Below are 20155 nucleotides of genomic sequence, written 5' to 3'. Positions count from 1 at the left end.
CAGTAACACAGTAACCAACACAGTAACACAGTAACACACAGCAACCAACACAGTAACACAGTAACACACTAACACAGTAACATACAGTAACACACAGTAACCAACACAGTAACACACAGTAACACACAGTAACACAGAGTAACCAACACAGTAACACACAGTAACACCTTGTTACTGTGTAGCCAGTAGCCGGCAGCCATCTTCATGTGATTTAATCAGATTATTGAGAGATCCCATATTTCACACTTGCCGAGGTGACGGTGAGGAACATTCCTGGTGTTCAGTGGAGTTACGCAGCTGCTTCAGTGGATTAATCTGAGCCCCACATTCAGGTTATTAACATCACACCTGTATTAGTTCACACCTCTGAGGTCATTAGCTTCATTAGCTTCATTAGGTGCTGTATAGTCGCCATAAACTCATCTGTAACCTGGACAAGTTAGCTAGCTAAACACGTCTGGTGTAAGGAACTAGCGTTAACTAGCCAGTGTCTTGATATAGATTAGTGGTGTCTTCTGTATGTAGCTGTGGTAATGCAGTATAAATTAGCCATGTTACCTAACTAGCAATGATGGTGATTAGCTCTTAAACAGAAACAAAATGTGTGCTGCAGAGATGTCGCCATGGAAACGGGTAAGCTTCCATAGTGTGCAGTAAACAAATGTGTTCATGAACATTTTTCCAAATTCATTATATACTCTAGGTTTTTACTCGTTCAGGCAACTCGAGGCTGTCGTCATAGTGACGGATACCATTCACTCATTCATTTCCTACCGCTTATCCGAACTACCTCGGGTCACGGGCATCGAGGCAGGATACACCCTGGACGGAGTGCCAACCCATCACAGGGCACACACACACTCTCATTCACTCACACACACACACACTACGGACAATTTTCCAGAGATGCCAATCAACCTACCATGCATGTCTTTGGACCTGGGGAGGAAACCGGAGTACCCGGAGGAAACCCCCGAGGCACGGGGAGAACATGCAAACTCCACACACACAAGGCGGAGGTGGGAATCGAACCCCCAACCCTGGAAGTGTGAGGCCACCATGCCCCCCCCCCATGCCATTCAGAAATTAGAAAATATGCTAATGTGTACATTTCCTTTACCCGCTGGTGTCCTGACTAGCTAGTTAGTTTAGTTATGGTAGTTAATGCAGCAGCGTGTGGTGTCTCTGGTAATTAACGCAGTTTCTTCTTCCTCTCAGATCCACATGAAGACCATGCCTGCTGCCATGTACCGCCTGCTGACGGCTCAGGAGCAGCCCGTCTACATCTGAAACATCACTAACATCACAAACATCACTCAGCTTCTCCTCACACACCTTCATGCTCCAGATGTAACATTTTCCTCTCAACATATTTGAATCTGCCTTAATAACCCGTGTAACTGATCATGTGGAGAGGCTACGGCACTCAGGCACGCTAATCAGGCTAACAGTGAACAGCTAGCGTTAGTTAGCTCACTGTGTGATAAACATGTCAGAACTGATGCTTTGTTGGTTCCTGTGACTTTTTGTTTAGAATTATCTGTAACTATAATTATACATAATTATGTAATTATATAATTAATAATCATGCTGTATAATTAGCCTTCAGAGAGTTTCTTTTGTATTTTGTGATAAAGTCGCATTTCTATTCTGGAGAAATCCGTGAATAAGCCTGTGTTTAGTTGCTAAATCAGACCGTGGTGTTTTACAGGACCTCCAGATTTCCACTTCTGTTTTTATTCCTCAGTTTTCTGTTGATCAGAAAATTTACCAGATTTATAGCCTTTATTTCAGCCGAAAGATATCTTGAAGGACGTGATGTGATTTTCTTATCTAGGTTTGTGTTCTAACGTCTCGGCCGCCGGAACGATTAAGGAAAGGAAACCGTACTTGTTCTTACCACATGGACGAGTTCCTCCAGACTCCACACTTAACAGCCAAAGACTAACATGAGAGATCACTTTATGATCTACAGACTGGACCTACAGGAGGTCAGGAGCTCCACAGACTTACACGCTAACGTCGTGACACAGAAACGAAGCGAGAAACATCACTGTTACTCATCACCATAAAGGAGATGTGTTTAGAGCTGAAAGTGTGTTTATTATTGATCAGAAAGGTAAAAGTTGATTTTGTACATTTACAGGAAGATGATCAGAGAAGCAGAAATCACACCATCTTACGATCCATCGTTATATTTTAAATCTATCGCAACTCCAAATACAGAATGTGTGAATGTATGTGATTTTATTCATGAACACAATAAAAGATACCTCTTATAAAAAGAGTGTAAAGATTATAAGGATATAAACGTAGAATATTTCATTTATTTGCCATCAGGAACCTCACGAGTGAAATCCATGGCTTTAGTTTTAAGCTTTAACGAGTAAGAAACTGCAGAAGGAATAAAAGGAGCAACAGAGCCGTCGAGTCGCTTCATAAAACAAGCATCTGTCAGATCTTTTAGTTTCTTATAAAAATATACAAATGTAAAAAAAGCAGAAAATATTTTAGAAGAAAAAAAAAAAGTCTTAAATTCATCTTAGATTATGAAGCCATTGTACTGAGTTACTGAGATCCAGGACAGGATCCACTCTGAAACACTTGTGTGTGACTTTAGACCGGTGGAGTTTTACAGCTCAGTGTCATTGTACTTCTGAGGATTATAATATCCACGACGAGACTGCTCGGTGTCTTCAGCAGGTCCGGGGCGAGGCAGAGGGTTCGAGCTGGCACTAGAAAAATACGGCAGGGTTTAGAATATACACGTGCACACGCACAGCACACACACACATGCACACACACATGCACACGCACAGCACACACACACACATGCACACACACATGCACACACACATGCACACACACATGCACACACACATGCACACACACATGCACACACACACATGCACACACACACATACACATGCACACGCACATGCACACGCACATGCACATGCACACGCACAGCACACATATGCAGACGCACAGCACACACACACAAGCACACGCACAGCACACACACATGCACACGCACAGCACACACACACATGCACACGCACAGCACACACACACATGCACACGCACAGCACACACACACACACACAGCACACACACACACGCACACACACATGCATACGCACAGCACACACACACATGCACAGCACACACACACATGCACAGCACACACACATGCATACGCACAGCACACACACACATGCACAGCACACACACATGCATACGCACAGCACACACACATGCATACGCACAGCACACACACATGCACATGCACAGCACACACACGCACAGCACACACACACACGCACAGCACACACACACACGCACAGCACACACACACAGCACACACACACACGCACGCACAGCACACACACACACGCACGCACAGCACACACACACACGCACACACACGCACAGCACACACACACACGCACAGCACACACACACACGCACAGCACACACACACACACACGCACAGCACACACACGCACAGCACACACACACGCACAGCACACACACACGGACGCCAGCACATGCACATGCGTACACACGCCAGCACACACACGCCAACACACACACGCCAACACACGTGCGCATGCAAACGCACGCCAGCACACACACAAACGCACGCCAGCACACACACAAACGCATGCCAGCACACACACAAACGCACGCCAGCACACACACACAAACGCACGCCAGCACACACACACAAACGCACGCCAGCACACACACACAAACGCACGCCAGCACACACACACAAACGCACGCCAGCACACACACACAAACGCACGCCAGCACACACACACAAACGCACGCCAGCACACACACACAAACGCACGCCAGCACACACACACACACGCACGCCAGCACACACACACACACACGCACGCCAGCACACACACACACACACGCACGCCAGCACACACACACACACACGCACGCCAGCACACACACACACACACGCACGCCAGCACACACACACACACACGCACGCCAGCACACACACACACACACGCACGCCAGCACACACACTCTGACTCACCTGGCAGGTGGTGGCCGGGCAGCACTGGGTTTGGGTTTAACAGGAACAGCGTAAATGTCCGGGTGTCTCTGAGAGATCTCCAGCTACAGACAGAGAACAAGTTGAGATGAAAATGAACGTTTTCTATCCTGATGATTTCTAAAGAATAAGATGTATGTAGTGGTACCTGTATGGGTGTGAGTCTCCTCCTGTAACAGTATGATGACATGAATGTGTGTGTGTGTGTGTGTGTGTGTGTGTGTGTGTGTGTGTGTGTGTGTGTGAGAGAGACACTGACCCGAGCGTGTTCAGCCTCCTGCAGTTCCAGCATCCTCTGTGTCCGAGCGAGGTGATCCATCTTCTCGAAGGCCTTCACTTTACCAAGGAACGAGCGGCTCGCAGGATCTTCGGTATCTGAGACAGGTCCTTGAGTCGGTGCACCTCGAGCTAGGAAGCTGGGCTTGAGGGAAACAGGAGGGGGCGGTGGCTTGGAGCTGACATCACTGCTCACCGTGCTGCCAGAGTCACTAAGCCTCTGAGATCGAGCCTGACGGAGACAGTAAACATGGAGAACAATGAGCTCTGAGCTCTGTGATAACTCCTCACCTCACACGTGTCTGATCACAGTAAGGAGTAACGTGTGTTTTATCGGGGGTCAGTGGAAGTGTCGAAATGTTAAGTTACTTTAACGCAGTATAATAAAGAACACGTGTGTGTATGATGAACGTCTCGTTCCAGATTTATTGCCTTCTGGAAGGGTCTCCACTAGATGTTGGATTGTGTCTGTGGGGATTAGTGAGCATTCAGCTACAAGAGCATCAGTGAGATCAGACTAATGTTGGTGAGGAGGTCTGGGGTTCAGTCTGTGTTCAGTGGTGTTGAGTCAGAGTCAGGGCTCAGTGCAGGACACTGGAGTTCTTCACTCCAACCTTCACCTCCATACCATGTCCTCATGGAGCTGCTTTGTGTACAGGGACGTCGTGTGTAACGTTACAGTTTATCAGGACAGAGACGTTCAGTACAACCGTGTGACGGTCAGGGGGGCACATACTTTTGTGAAAATGTGGTGCAGTTTTAGTGAAGACTTCATGAGATTTTGGGTCATGTGTTTATACTCAGGAGCGTAACAAAGGTGTGACGAAGGTGTGTTTTATACAGCAGGAGGCAGGAGAGGCTTTTTACCTTCGGGGGTTCTGGGACGAAGGAGGGCGGGGGGCTGGGGTCTCGCAGGACCTCTTTGCTCACGGCTCGTTTCATGCGGGGCACTGGGGCAGGTCTCTGCAGGGGGAGGGACAAAGGGTTAGGATCAAAGGGTAGCTTCAAACAACCAGAAGGTCATGAAGATGTAACCTCATCTTTATTTATCATCACAAAGGTATACAAAGTCACACAAAGAGGTTCTCTGTTCTGGAGCTCACTTCGGTTTCATAAACAAGACCTCAGATTCAACACTAACTAAGAGAGAGACAGGTAACATGATTGACAGGTGAGGAGACACACTGCATTGGTTCTCGTGTGCTTTCTTCTGTTATGTGTTGGTTTTATTAGCTGCATGAACGAGACCCCGTCTGCTTTAGTGACTCGACGACACGCCTATAAACCCACACGTCGTGTTGTGGCTCCTTATAATCAGTTTCTGATGATCACTAACACACGGCTTGAACTCGAGTTTTGTGTGAGAAAGAACTTCCACCACACTGTCCCCCCCCCCACCCCACCCCCCACCACTTCTGGCACTGATTTGGACTAATTTATCTTTTGAAGGGTGCCAATAATTTGGAGCTGCATATACGGTCACCTCGTCTGCAGGCTCTGAGGAGCGCCTCACCCCCGATACATGCAGCTCGTCGTTCGGTTCGTCCAGCTCGTTATCCGTATAGGCTCCGCCCTCGTCCGCAGTGTCATCGTAGTCACCGATAAGACGGCTGTCCATGCTCAGGTAATCTGCGCTCATGGCCGACAGGTAAGACATGCGGTCATCCTGGAGATCCAGGTCCTCCTCTGCACTGTCCAGCTACAGAATCAGAGAGGTGAGACAGCAGGAACCTTCTAACAGCACTAAAGATCAGCGTCATGGTAATTTCCTCTTACTTTATTCTCACAGACCCACACCGCGTTGTTCTGCTGCTCCTGAATCGTGTCCTTCAGACCCCCGTACCAGGCGTCATGAGCCGAGTTCAGATCCACCGTCGCTGTGAAGGGAAACATCATTAAAGGTGTGAGGTGTGAGGGGCTCAGAGGGTCTCAGCACATTAACACACAACACACTCACCAGTAAAGAGGTGAGAGCAGGTCTTCTTCAGCTTCACTGCCTGCTCATACAGTTTGCGTGAGCTGCGATTAGAACCTGGTATCAGGCGGTTCCTCATCACCTTCACACCCTGCTTACTGTCCGGGTTCAGAAACACCACAATGGGGTACCACTGGGTGTAGTTCAGGGTGTCCACTGCCTTCGGGGTCACATCCAGCAGAGCATGTTTATCCTGAGAGAGAGAGAGCAAAGAAGAGAGAGAGAGAGAGATAGAGCGCAGAGAGAGCAAAGAAGAGAAAGAGATAAGAGAGAAGAGAGAGAGAAAGAGAGAGTGCAGAGAGAGCAAAGAAGAGAAAGAGACAAGAGAGAGGAGAGAGAAAGAGAGAGAGAGAAGGAGAGCAGAGAGAGAACAGAGAGAGAGGGAGAGAGGGAGATAAAGAAAGAGCGCAGAGAGAGAGTAGAGAGAGAGAGAAGAGAGACAGAGAGAAAGAGAGAGAGCAGAGAGAGACAGAGAGAGCAGAGAGAGAGGGAGACAGAGAGAGAGAGAGAGCACGCAGAGAGAGCACGCAGAGAGAGAGAGAGAGCAGAGAGAGAGAACAGTTATAAATGATTATAATGTGTTATGTAAATAAATGAGAGACTGGAGCTGAAATGGGGGACTTTATAAAGTGGAGACTAAATGGATTACAGACTGGAGTTCAGTGGGAGGAGCTTCTGAAGGCAGAGGGGCGGAGTTTACCTGTTCAATGATCTGCTGCACAGTGTTCAGTCTCACCACACCTGAGGACTTCTCTGCTCCTGCATCTTTAGGTTCTCGCTCTGTGTGCCACACACACACACACGCGCACACACACACACACACACACACACACACACGCACACACACTTAGTACACCACATGCACATCTCAGGAGCTCATCTCAGGCCATTTAATACTCACTTGCGATGACGAAATCTTCAGGCAGGTCGTTGCCGAGTTTCTCACATGCCACATCAGCGATGGGGCCGAACAGAACCACGGGCCTCCGGAACCCGGCTGCAGAGACGAGACGAGAACCAGACCGAGTCAATACCAACATGTGGTCAAGGTTCGGTGAGGGTGAAGATGATGTGGTGTAAGTGAATGTACAGGTGAACTTACCCTCTCTCAGCACCACCCTCTCGTAGGCTGGGAAGCGGGTGCTGACGGGGTTGACCGTGAGATCCTCTCTGCTCTTACGCAGGTCCTTCTTCTTTGCTGCCCTTTGACCTCTGAGTCTCCAGAAATCTCCTCTGGAGTCATTGGCTGCTCCTTTCTGGGCGTTCTGTACGTTAGCCATCTGTTCAGCTCTGTGGGCATCGATCAGGACAACGGTGTTAATCATGGTGATGAACACAGGACATGATGATGACATCATTCACATGTGGGTTACTGAAACATGCACACACACATACGCGCAGCTGCACATGCACACACACACACACACACACATGCACACAGACAGACACACACATGCACACACAGACAGACACACACACATGCACACACAGACACACACATGCACACACAGACAGACACACACACACATGCGCACAGACAGACACACACACACATGCGCACAGACAGACACACACACACATGCGCACAGACAGACACACACACACATGCACACAGGCAGACACACACACATGCACACAGACAGACACACACACATGCACACAGACAGACACACACACATGCACACAGACAGACACACACACATGCACACAGACAGACACACACATGCACACAGACAGACAGACAGACAGACACACGCACACAGACAGACAGACACACACACGCACACAGACAGACAGACAGACAGACACACGCACACAGACAGACAGACAGACACACGCACACAGACAGACAGACACACATACGCACACAGACAGACAGACACACATACGCACACAGACAGACAGACACACACACGCACACAGACAGACAGACACACATACGCACACAGACAGACAGACACATACGCACAGACAGACACACATACGCACACAGACAGACACACATACGCACACAGACAGACAGACACACACACAGACAGACAGACACACATACGCACACAGACAGACACACATACGCACACAGACAGACACACATACGCACAGACAGACACACATACGCACACAGACAGACACACATACGCACACAGACAGACACACACACACAGACAGACAGACACACATACGCACACAGACAGACACACATACGCACAGACAGACACACATACGCACACAGACAGACACACACGCACACAGACAGACACACATACGCACACAGACAGACAGACACACATACGCACACAGACAGACAGACACACATACGCACACAGACAGACACACACACACACAGACAGACAGACACACATACGCACACAGACACACATACGCACACAGACACACATACGCACACACACACACACGCACACACACACACCTGCTCTTGCTGGGAATGACCCCTCTCTCCTGCAGCTGGTTGTCCTTGTCAGTGCGGATGGCCAGCCAGCTGCCCAGTTTCCCATCGTACAGCGTGTCCACCACTTTAAAGATGTCGCCCCTGCTGAAAGACAGACTCTGAGGCGAGTCTTTCTCGTGGTCAAAATGAGTCCTGATATAGAAGTTATCTCCTCGACCCGACGCCACGATGTCCTTGTACACTGCAACCGTCAGTCACATGACCAAACCCATTAAAATCCGTCATTACCAGAGGACGAAAGCTTTAGCAGGGTGTAACTGTACCTTCAGGTTTGCTCTGAGCCAGGATGGTGATGTCGTCTCCTTTAGGAATGTCCAGCAGGAAGAGCACCGCTTCCTCCCGCAACATGCCACGGAAATCCACATTATTCACCTGCACAGGGGCAAAAGCAGACAAAAACGACTTCTCTAACACCAGGGGGCGCAGTTACAAAAAAACATGAGCTATTTACAGCTAGCTTTAGGTCTCCAGGCTCCTCAGTGTAACACCTACATGAGCAGGTTTAACCTACAGCTAACAGTGTATTAAAGTCCAGCAGCACAACTGAAGGTTTATTAGCAGTAAACGGAGCTGATGCTGAATCCACACTGAGGGTCCTGTGTTGTGTGTTGAAGGTGTTGTGTGTTGAAGGTGTTGTGTGTTGAAGGTGTTGTGTGTTGAAGGTGTTGTGTGTTGAAGGTGTTGTGTACCTTCATGATCTGGTCTCCAGGCTGCAGACCCTCCATCTCTGCTGGACTGTCCTCCTGGACACTGGCTATAAAAATCCCCACATCGTTTCCTCCTGCGAGCCTCAGACCAACACTCTCACCCTTCTGGAAGCGCACCATCACCGTGTTCGGCCTGACAACACAACAAGTCAACACAACAAGTCAACAAAACACAAGTCAACACAACACAAGTCAACACAACACAAGTCAACACAACACAACACAACAAGTCAACACAACAAGTCAACACAACACAAGTCAACACAACACAAGTCAATACAACACAACAAAACAAGTCAACACAACAAGTCAACACAACACAAGTCAATACAACACAACAAAACAAGTCAACACAACACAAGTCAATACAACACAAGTCAACACAACACAAGTCAACACAAGTCAATACAACACAACAAAACAAGTCAACACAACAAGTCAACGCAACACAACAAGTCAACGCAACACAAGTCAACACAACGCAACACAAGTCAACGCAACACAAGTCAACACAACACAAGTCAACACAACAAGACACAAGTCAACACAACACAAGTCAACACAACAAGACACAAGTCAACACAACACAAGTCAACACAAGTCAACACAACAAGACACAAGTCAACACAACACAAGTCAACACAACACAACACAAGTCAACACAGCACAAGTCAACACAACAAGACAACACAACACAAGTCAATACAACACAACAGGATGACAACAAAAGTCAACACAACACGACACAAATCAACACAACACAAGTCAACACAACACAACACAAGTCAACACAACACAAGTCAACACAACACAACACAAGTCAACACAACACAACACAAGACAACACAACACAAGTCAACACAACACAACACAAGTCAACACAACACAAGTCAACACAACACAACACAAGTCAACACAACACAACACAAGTCAACACAACACAACAGGATGACACAAGTCAACACAACACAAGTCAACACAACACGACACAAATCAACACAAGTCAATACAACACAACAAGTCAACACAACACAAGACAACACAACACAACACAAGACAACACAACACAAGTCAACACAACACAACACAAGTCAACACAACACAACACAAGTCAACACAACACAAGTCAACACAACACAACAGGATGACACAAGTCAACACAACACAAGTCAACACAACACAACACAAATCAACACAACACAAATCAACACAACAGGATGACACAAGTCAACACAACACAACACAAATCAACACAACAGGATGACACAAGTCAACACAACACAACAACACAAGACAAAACTAAACACAAAGTGAAATGTAACAGGTTTCTGCTCTCTGATTGGCCATCTGTTGATTACTTCAGATGAAAAGTCATTCAGATCCAGATTTACTGAGCCGCGGCACATCAGCAGTAATCTCAATAAACTGCTGAGGTACAAGTGAAATAAAACAACCTGCTCTGGTGAGCTCACAGGAACCCTGTAGAGCTCACAGGAACCCAGCAGAACACCACTGTTGATTGTTTTCCCATAATAACATGAGCCCAAGTTTTATTCCTAGACAAATGCTTCAGTTACTGAAGGAACTCATACACACCCATAGATCTCCATGTCCTCGACGCTCGGTTTCAGAGGAACCTTCGAAGGAGCTTTAATTCTTGGTGGAGCGCTGACTTTTAGTGCAGGCACAACCACAGGAACTGTTAAGAAAAATTACACACTTTATAAATTACTTCTATCCTGAGATTCTACAATTCTAATCTCAAGCACTTGATACCTGGAGCTTCCTCAATCTCAGACTCGTCTTCCTCTGGTGGTGGAGGAGGAAAATCATCTGGAGCCGCATGGAACGGCGTCGGCATCGCACCCATTTTAGATAACCTGCTCTGAGGTTCGTCCCTGTAACACACACATCCAATAACACACACATCACCACCTGGACCTACTGGGTCAGAAGGAACACGATGTTCATCTATTTACTCCAAAGTCATGCAGAATAAACTGAGATGTTTCTGATGAAGTCTTCAGGTGAGGCTGTTGGTGTAGAAACGATGCTCACTGCTGCCTTCAGAGATGGAACTACTTTTCTTGTAGTAGTTGTGTGACGGCGTACGGATACCAGAAACATCTCAGGAACCAGATCTACATTTTAACTGTGCAGGAATCCAGAAGAGGAGCTTTAAGGTGTGAAGGTTTATTAACTGATGGAGTCGAACATCTGCTTTACACTCCGAGAGTTTGGAGCAAACACATTTCTGTTCGTTTCTAAGGTTTAGTTCACTGTAATATTGACCTGGTTTTATCACGCAGTCTCTCGTTGGAGGAGTGTGAGGAGATGTCCGAGAGCTGTCCTCGTCTGTCGTCCTGAGGGGAGTACGAGCGATACGACTCGATCTCAGACAGATCTGCAGGAAACAGGAAGTTAATCATCACTCGTCACTGAACAGTTCACATGTCACAGGTTAATAAATGAAATGAAGGACATTAAAAACTGCTGTGGTCAGACCTGCTGTGGTCAGACCTGCTGTGGTCATTTCTGTCATCTCCAGCCCCACCCACCCCATATCCAGCCCCGCCCACTCCAACATCACATTCTGTCTCCTCTCATGGTCAGTAATACAGAGGACATTATGATGTCCATGATGTTTACCGTCCTGCTCCGTGTCACTGTCAGCCATGGGAGGAACCCGGACCAGAACCTTCCTGCGATCTCTCTGCACCACCAGCTGCAGTTTCCCTCTGGATTTTTCGATCAGCTTCCCTGCATCACCCAGTGACAGATTCTCTGTCGCCGTCCCGTTAATCTGAAACACCAAAGCCTTCAGATTGATCATCACTGCAGTGTCACTGAAGTCCTGCTGCTGTGACACAGAGCGAGAGAAACAGGTCTAATAAACATGAGCTAATTAAACATCTGACCTTCAGGATGATGTCTCCTTCCTGCAGGTTCCCATCTCTGGACGCCAGGCCGGTACTAGTCATCTCTTTAATGAACAGCTGACTGCCCAAACGCAGCCCATATTCTGTTTCACACACACACAGCCAGACACACACACACACACACAGCCAGACACACAAACACACACACACACAGACACACACACACACAAACACACAGACACACACACAGACACAGACACACAGACACACACACACAGACACACACACACACACAGACAGACACACACACACAGACAGACACACACACACAGACAGACAGACACACAGACAGACAGACACACAGAGACACAGAGAGACACACAGACACACACACACAGACACACACACACAGACACACACACACAGACAGACACACACACACACACACACACACAGAGACACACAGACACAGAGAGACACACAGACACAGAGAGACACACAGACACAGAGAGACACACAGACACAGAGAGACACACAGACACAGAGAGACACACAGACACAGAGAGACACACAGACACAGAGAGACACACAGACACAGAGAGACACACAGACACAGACACACAGAGACACACACAGACACAGACAGACAGACACACACACACACACAGACACACACACAGACAGAGGAGTGATATATAACCATATTTACTATATATTATCATCACTATATACTGTACATATGGCCGACTCTCTTATCCAGAGTGCTTTGAAGTTTCGATCAGTGAAACATCACCACTGGTTCACTAGGACACGTCAGTCTAACCCTGTGTTGGGACGTTTTATAGCACAATTTTATAATCATATCTACTTGAATCTAATCTAATCATATCTACTCACTCGTTTATCTACAGCCCTATAAGGAAAGGGATTGTTTACAGGAAATACTGGAGCTGCTCTGATCTGCGTCTTTCTCTCTTCACTCCTGAGTTCAGTTCAGTTTAGACAGTGATTTTTACAGGAACAGCCTGAAGGGACGGCGGACAGTGAGATAATAAACCATTACAGTGTCCTGGGATGAGCAACAGCAGTCTTCAGGATTCCAGCTGTACCTTACCTTCAGTGGGCCTGTTCTTCTTCAGTAGGACATGAACCGGTCTCTCCAGCGGTTCCTGTGGGCTCCGTGGAGGTGAATGTTCTAAGCGTTCCCGGCTGGCGTTCCTTCTGACTGCCTCGGCAGGACGTGGCTCTGGAATCCGCAGTTCCTTCTCCCGGTAGCGTGGTTCTGGACTGTGTGAGCGATCCAGAACATGCTCGCTGCGATAGCGACGATCTGGGCTGTAGTCTCTATCCAGATTGTGTTCGCTTCTGTACCGCCGCTCAGGGCTTTGCTCCCTGCGGTAACGTCGGTCCGGGCTGTAGTCTCGATCGAGGGTGCGATCGCTACGGTAACGGCGATCTGGGCTGCCGTCTCGGTTAACGGCGCGATCACGGTAACGGCGGTCAGGGCTGTGTTCGGGCTCCAACACGCGTCCTCGGCTGCCGTCGCGGCGATGCTGACGCTCAGGGCTGAGGTCTCGGTCCAGCGTCCGGCCTCGGCTGCGCTCGTACTCGTACTCGGACTCGGTACGTCCGCTGTAGGTGCTTCGGCGGTCCGGCTCGTAGTCGTAATCGTCGATATAGTCCGGATGAGAAAACACACGGTCGTCTGGGGGCGGGGCTTGCTTCGGTGCATTAAAGATAACTCTGCATGGTCTCTTTACCGTCTAAAGGAGGAACAGAATAAAACCCACCGCAATCAACAGCCGATAAAAAAATTCTTATTAAAGAAGGTTTTTAGACTCCATTAAATCTGCATCAGTAAGACAAGTTATTACAAGTTATTACAAGTTATTACACATCTGACTCACTATCTTGGCGACTTTACCACACTTGCGTAGAGTTTGTACAGCAAACGAGTGCACGACGTTCTCCATGGACGTGGAGTTCACCAGGACCACGCGATCATTCTGACTAATAAGAGAAACAGAAAACAGAATCCTCAGGTTCTTTAGTCCACACCTTCTCCTACCTAAGGAGGGTTACTCTGAAGCTAAGGTCTCCTCCCCTGGACATGGAGAACCCCCACCTGCACGTTTCAGCATCTCGGTCAATTCACTTAGTAAGGAATCTATTAATGCAGCATAACGAAGCGGTTTTACACAATTCACGTCAGATCACGTGATGTCGTGCGTTTCTTACAACAGCAGGCCGTCAGCAGGTCCCCCGGGCAGCACGTCAGAGATGATGATCGATGCCTCTCTCGTCTCTTCGTTCGGATTGTCTTTTCCCCCCGAGACGGCAATCCCAAAGCCCATTTTAGAATCCTACAGAGGAAGATCAAAGATTTACAAAAAAATGCAGTAGGTGGTGTTAGAGTGAGAGTTGGGGCAGTAGGTGGTGTTAGAGTGAGAGTTGGGGCAGTAGGTGGTGTTAGGGTGAGAGTCGGAGCAGTAGGTGGTGTTAGGGTGAGAGTCGGAGCAGTAGTTGGTGTTAGGGTGAGAGTCGGAGCAGTAGTTGGTGTTAGGGTGAGAGTCGGAGCAGTAGTTGGTGTTAGGGTGAGAGTCGGAGCAGTAGGTGGTGTTAGGGTGAGAGTTGGAGCAGTAGGTGGTGTTAAGGTGAGAGTTGGAGCAGTAGGTGGTGTTAAGGTGAGAGTTGGAGCAGTAGGTGGTGTTAAGGTGAGAGTTGGAGCAGTAGGTGGTGTTAAGGTGAGAGTTGGAGCAGTAGGTGGTGTTAAGGTGAGAGTTGGAGCAGTAGGTGGTGTTAAGGTGAGAGTTGGAGCAGTAGGTGGTGTTAAGGTGAGAGTCGGAGCAGTAGGTGGTGTTAAGGTGAGAGTCGGAGCAGTAGGTGGTGTTAAGGTGAGAGTCGGAGCAGTAGGTGGTGTTAGAACGTAAACTCACCCGCTGCAGCGTCACTGTGTACTGCTCCCACTTCGTCTCCTCCATCTCCACTCTGAAACACAGTGATTTAGTGAGTCAGTAATCACGCGGATTTACATTTCACATGCTGCTTTACTCAGGGTGTGTGGGTGTGTGTGTTTGTGCGTGTGTTTGTGCGTGTGTTTGTGCGTGTGTTTGTGCGTGTGTTTGTGCGTGTGTTTGTGCGTGTGTTTGTGCGTGTGTTTGTGCGTGCGTGTGTGTGTTTGTGGAGTGTGGTGTGTGTTTGTGGAGTGTGTTTGTGGTGTGTGTTGTGTGTTTGTGCGTGTGTTTGTGCGTGCGTGTGTACGGGTGTGTGTACGGGTGTGTGTACGGGTGTGTGTTTGTGCGTGCGTGTGTACGGGTGTGTGTTTGTGCGTGCGTTTGTGTGCAGGTGCGTTTGTGTGCGCGCACTTGTGTGTGTGCGTGTGTGTGTGTTCTTCAGTATTTATGTGCGTCTCTAACAGTATTTTAAAGTCAGACTGACACTAACAATTCAAAGCTGAGAAAAGTGTCAAAAACACACACAACACACACCACAAACACACAACACACACCACACACCACAAACACACACCACAAACACACAACACACTCCACAAACACACAACACACACCACAAACACACACCACACACCACAAACACACACCACACCTGTTCATCAGACATAAGAACCACATCATTTTGATCTCTCTGTAAAACTGGATCACAGAAACGCATGACTAGAACATTAAATGTTTGTGATCATTAAAAATACTTCATCCTGATTGGCTCTTATATTTTATGATGTAAGAACACTTCTATTGTGTTCAAGATTCTCTGATTATTTCCAGACTCCGGTGTGCAGTAAACTCCCTGTACACAGATGTGCTGATACAGAAGATCTGCTGCTGCAGCTGCAGTGTGAATAACAGACGTGTTCAGAGACATGAGACATGAGACATGCAGCACATCAGCCTGCAGGATGACGCGAGACAATTCAGAAAAATTCCATCTAAAGCTTTTTTCAAATGTGATTAATTATTCCAAACTTTACAGAGACGGCTTTGTGTTAAAGGGGTTTTATTTTTATTCCCTGATCATTAAATAAAATAAAATAAATAGACAGACAGCGAACACATAAACGTACACAGTAACTACACTGTACACTGTAACTACACTGTACACTGTATCTACACTGTAACTACACAGTAACTACACTGTACACTGTATCTACACTGTAACTACACAGTAACTACACTGTACACTGTAACTACACTGTACACACACTGTACACACACTGTACACTGTAACGCCACTGTAACTACACTGTACACACTAACTACACTGTACACTGTAACTCCACTGTAAATACACTGTACACACACTGTAACTACACTGTACACTGTAACGCCACTGTAACTACACTGTACACACTAACTACGCTGTACACTGCAACTACACTGTACACTGTAACTACACTGTAACTACACTGTACACTGTAACTACACTGTACACACTAACTACACTGTACACTGTAACTACACTGTAACTACACTGTACACACACTGTAACCACACTGTACACTGTAACGCCACTGTAACTACACTGTACACTGCAACTACACTGTACACTGTAACTACACTGTACACTGTAACTACACTGTAACTACACTGTACACACTAACTACACTGTACACTGTAACTACACTGTAACTACACTGTACACACTAACTACACTGTACACTGTAACTCCACTGTAAATACACTGTACACACACTGTAACTACACTGTACACTGTAACGCCACTGTAACTACACTGTACACTGCAACTACACTGTACACACACTGTAACTCCACTGTACACACACTAACTCCACTGTACACACACTGTAACTCCACTGTACACACACTAACTCCACTGTACACACACTGTAACTCCACTGTACGCTAACTCCACTGTACACACACTAACTACACTGTACACTGCAACTACACTGTACACAAACTGTAACTACACTGTACACTGTAACTCCACTGTACACACACTAACTACACTGTACACTGTAACTCCACTGTAACTCCACTGTACACACACTGTAACTCCACTGTACACACTGTACACACACTAACTCCACTGTACACACACTAACTCCACTGTACACTAACTCCACTGTACACAAACTAACTACACTGTACACTGCAACTACACTGTACACAAACTGTAACTACACTGTAACTACACTGTAGACTAACTACACTGTAACTACACTGTACACTGTAACTACACTGTAACTACACTGTACACACACTAACTACACTGTACACTGTAACTCCACTATAACTCCACTGTACACACACTAACTACACTGTACACTGCAACTACACTGTACACACACTGTACCTACACTGTACACTGTACACACACTGTACACTGTATCTACACTGTAACTACACTGTACACTGTAACTACACTGTACACACACTAACTACACTGTACACTGTACACACACTGTACACTGTAACTCCACTGTACACTGTAACTCCACTGTACACTGTAACTCCGCGCATGCACCTCCGTACCTCTCACACACACACGTACCTCCGTACCCCTCACACACACGTACCTCCGTACCTCACACACTCACGTACCTCCGTACCTCACACACACACGTACCTCCGTACCTCACACACACACGTACCTCCGTACCTCACACACACACACGTACCTCCGTTCCTCACACACACACACACCTCCGTTCCTCACACACACACCTCCGTTCCTCACACACACACACACCTCCGTACCTCACACACACCTACCTCCGTACCTCACACACACACACACACACACACACACACGTACCTCCGTACCTCACACACACACACACACCTCCGTTCCTCACACACACACACACACCTCCGTACCTCACACACACACACCTACCTCCGTACCTCACACACACACACCTACCTCCGTACCTCACACACACACACACACACACACACGTACCTCCGTACCTCACACACACAAACACAAACGTACGTACCTCACACAAACACACACAAACGTACGTACCTCACACAAACACACACAAACGTACGTACCTCACACAAACACACACACGTACGTACCTCACACAAACACACACACGTACGTACCTCACACCAACGCACACACGTACGTACCTCACACAAACATGTACGTACCTCACACCAACGCACACACGTACGTACCTCACACCAACGCACACACGTACGTACCTCACACCAACGCACACACGTACGTACCTCACACCAACGCACACACGTACGTACCTCACACCAACGCACACACGTACGTACCTCACACCAACGCACACACGTACGTACCTCACACCAACGCACACACGTACGTACCTCACACAAACACACACACGTACGTACCTCACACAAACACACACACGTACGTACCTCACAAAAACACACACGTACATACCTCACACACACACGTACCTCACACAAACACACACACGTACCTCACACAAACACACACACGTACCTCACACAAACACACACACGTACGTAACTCTCACACACACACACGTACATACCTCACACAAACACACACATGTATGTACCTCACACAAACACACACGTACATACCTCACACAAACACGTATGTACGTACGTCACACACGTACATACCTCACACACACGCGTACGTAACTCTCTCACACACACACGTACATACCTCACACAAACACACACATGTATGTACCTCACACAAACACACACGTACATACCTCACACAAACACGTATGTATGTACCTCACACACGTACATACCTCACACACGCGCGTACGTAACTCTCTCTCACACACACATACAAACACGTACACACACACACACACACACACACACGTGTATGTAACTCTCACACACACACACGTGTATGTAACTCTCTCACACACACACACACACACACACACACACACGTACCTCACACCTCCCCACCCCCCTGTACCTGCTACATTCCTCCCACTGTACGGTCTCTCAGCTGCACCGTGTTATATATGGAGGTGTTATAATGGTGCAGTGATTAAAGCTAAGTGTAAATACACACCTGAAGTTACAACACTTAATTCTCACAAACTGAAATCTATAAAGAGAGAAAACACTTCAGTCACAAAGGCTTTAAAAAACTTCCTGTAACGAGAACTCTGATCAGTACAGAGAATAAAAGGGCAGGTCTGAGCTGAGGTCTTACAGAGTAAACAGAAGCCTGTGTCACACACACACACACACACACACACACACACACACACACACACACACACACACACACACACACACACAAGGCCTCAGTCGCGCATTTTACACAAAATAACACCGTAAACACAGAAACTCCACTCTCACACACACACACACACACACACACACACACACACACACACACACACACAAACAGTTCTGGAGGATCACAGATCAGATTTACACAATGGGTTCGTGTAAATACCCGAGCGAACTGAAACCACGCGAGAGAACACACACACACACACACACACACACACACACACACACAAATACACACACACACACACACATACACACACACACACATACACACACACACACACGGAATTTAAACAGATAATAGTCTCACAAACCTTTAATTTCCGCTTTACTGTCACACTTCTGTGTCCAAACGAAGACAAAAGTTGGAGATAAAGAGTAAAACGTCAGTAAATCGACCGAAAACTCGAGTTTATTGTTGCACACAATCCCACAGTTCCTGAATCTTCCAGGTAAGGGGCGTGGCCTCGCGCTACAGGTGAGTCTCCACGTGACATCACTG

General features: G+C 47.4%; 2 protein-coding genes across 7 annotated transcripts in view; one reads left to right on the top strand and one right to left on the bottom strand.

Moving 5' to 3' along the window:
- The window catches only part of apba1b (amyloid beta (A4) precursor protein-binding, family A, member 1b), a 21692-nt gene extending 19393 nt beyond the window's left edge, over window positions 1–2299 (top strand). For 5 of the 6 annotated variants that reach the window (XM_047804903.1, XM_047804900.1, XM_047804902.1 and 2 more), the window contains one exon: window positions 1219–2299. In XM_047804903.1, coding sequence (XP_047660859.1) covers window positions 1219–1290 — 72 coding nt within the window. In that variant the 3' untranslated portion in view covers window positions 1291–2299. The remainder of the gene's footprint in view (window positions 1–1218) is intronic. The other variant, XR_007138814.1, reaches the window with a different exon arrangement.
- Window positions 2079–20155, bottom strand: tjp2a (tight junction protein 2a (zona occludens 2)). Its single transcript, XM_047804898.1, has 23 exons — window positions 19968–20155; window positions 15325–15376; window positions 14627–14751; window positions 14296–14398; window positions 13503–14151; window positions 12428–12531; window positions 12159–12312; window positions 11802–11913; window positions 11286–11407; window positions 11106–11208; window positions 9492–9642; window positions 9066–9174; window positions 8764–8983; window positions 7435–7622; window positions 7234–7329; window positions 7033–7112; window positions 6315–6525; window positions 6134–6234; window positions 5841–6056; window positions 5225–5320; window positions 4341–4589; window positions 4064–4146; window positions 2079–2735 (listed from the first exon to the last, which is right to left on the bottom strand). The coding sequence occupies exons 2-23, from the start codon at window positions 15367–15369 to the stop codon at window positions 2633–2635; spliced, it is 3420 nt and encodes a 1139-aa protein (XP_047660854.1). The 5' UTR covers window positions 15370–15376; window positions 19968–20155; the 3' UTR covers window positions 2079–2632.

The sequence above is a fragment of the Tachysurus fulvidraco genome, chromosome 20 (assembly GCF_022655615.1).
Source record: "Tachysurus fulvidraco isolate hzauxx_2018 chromosome 20, HZAU_PFXX_2.0, whole genome shotgun sequence".
Lineage (NCBI taxonomy): Eukaryota > Metazoa > Chordata > Actinopteri > Siluriformes > Bagridae > Tachysurus > Tachysurus fulvidraco.
This window is presented reverse-complemented; position numbering and strand designations above follow the sequence as displayed.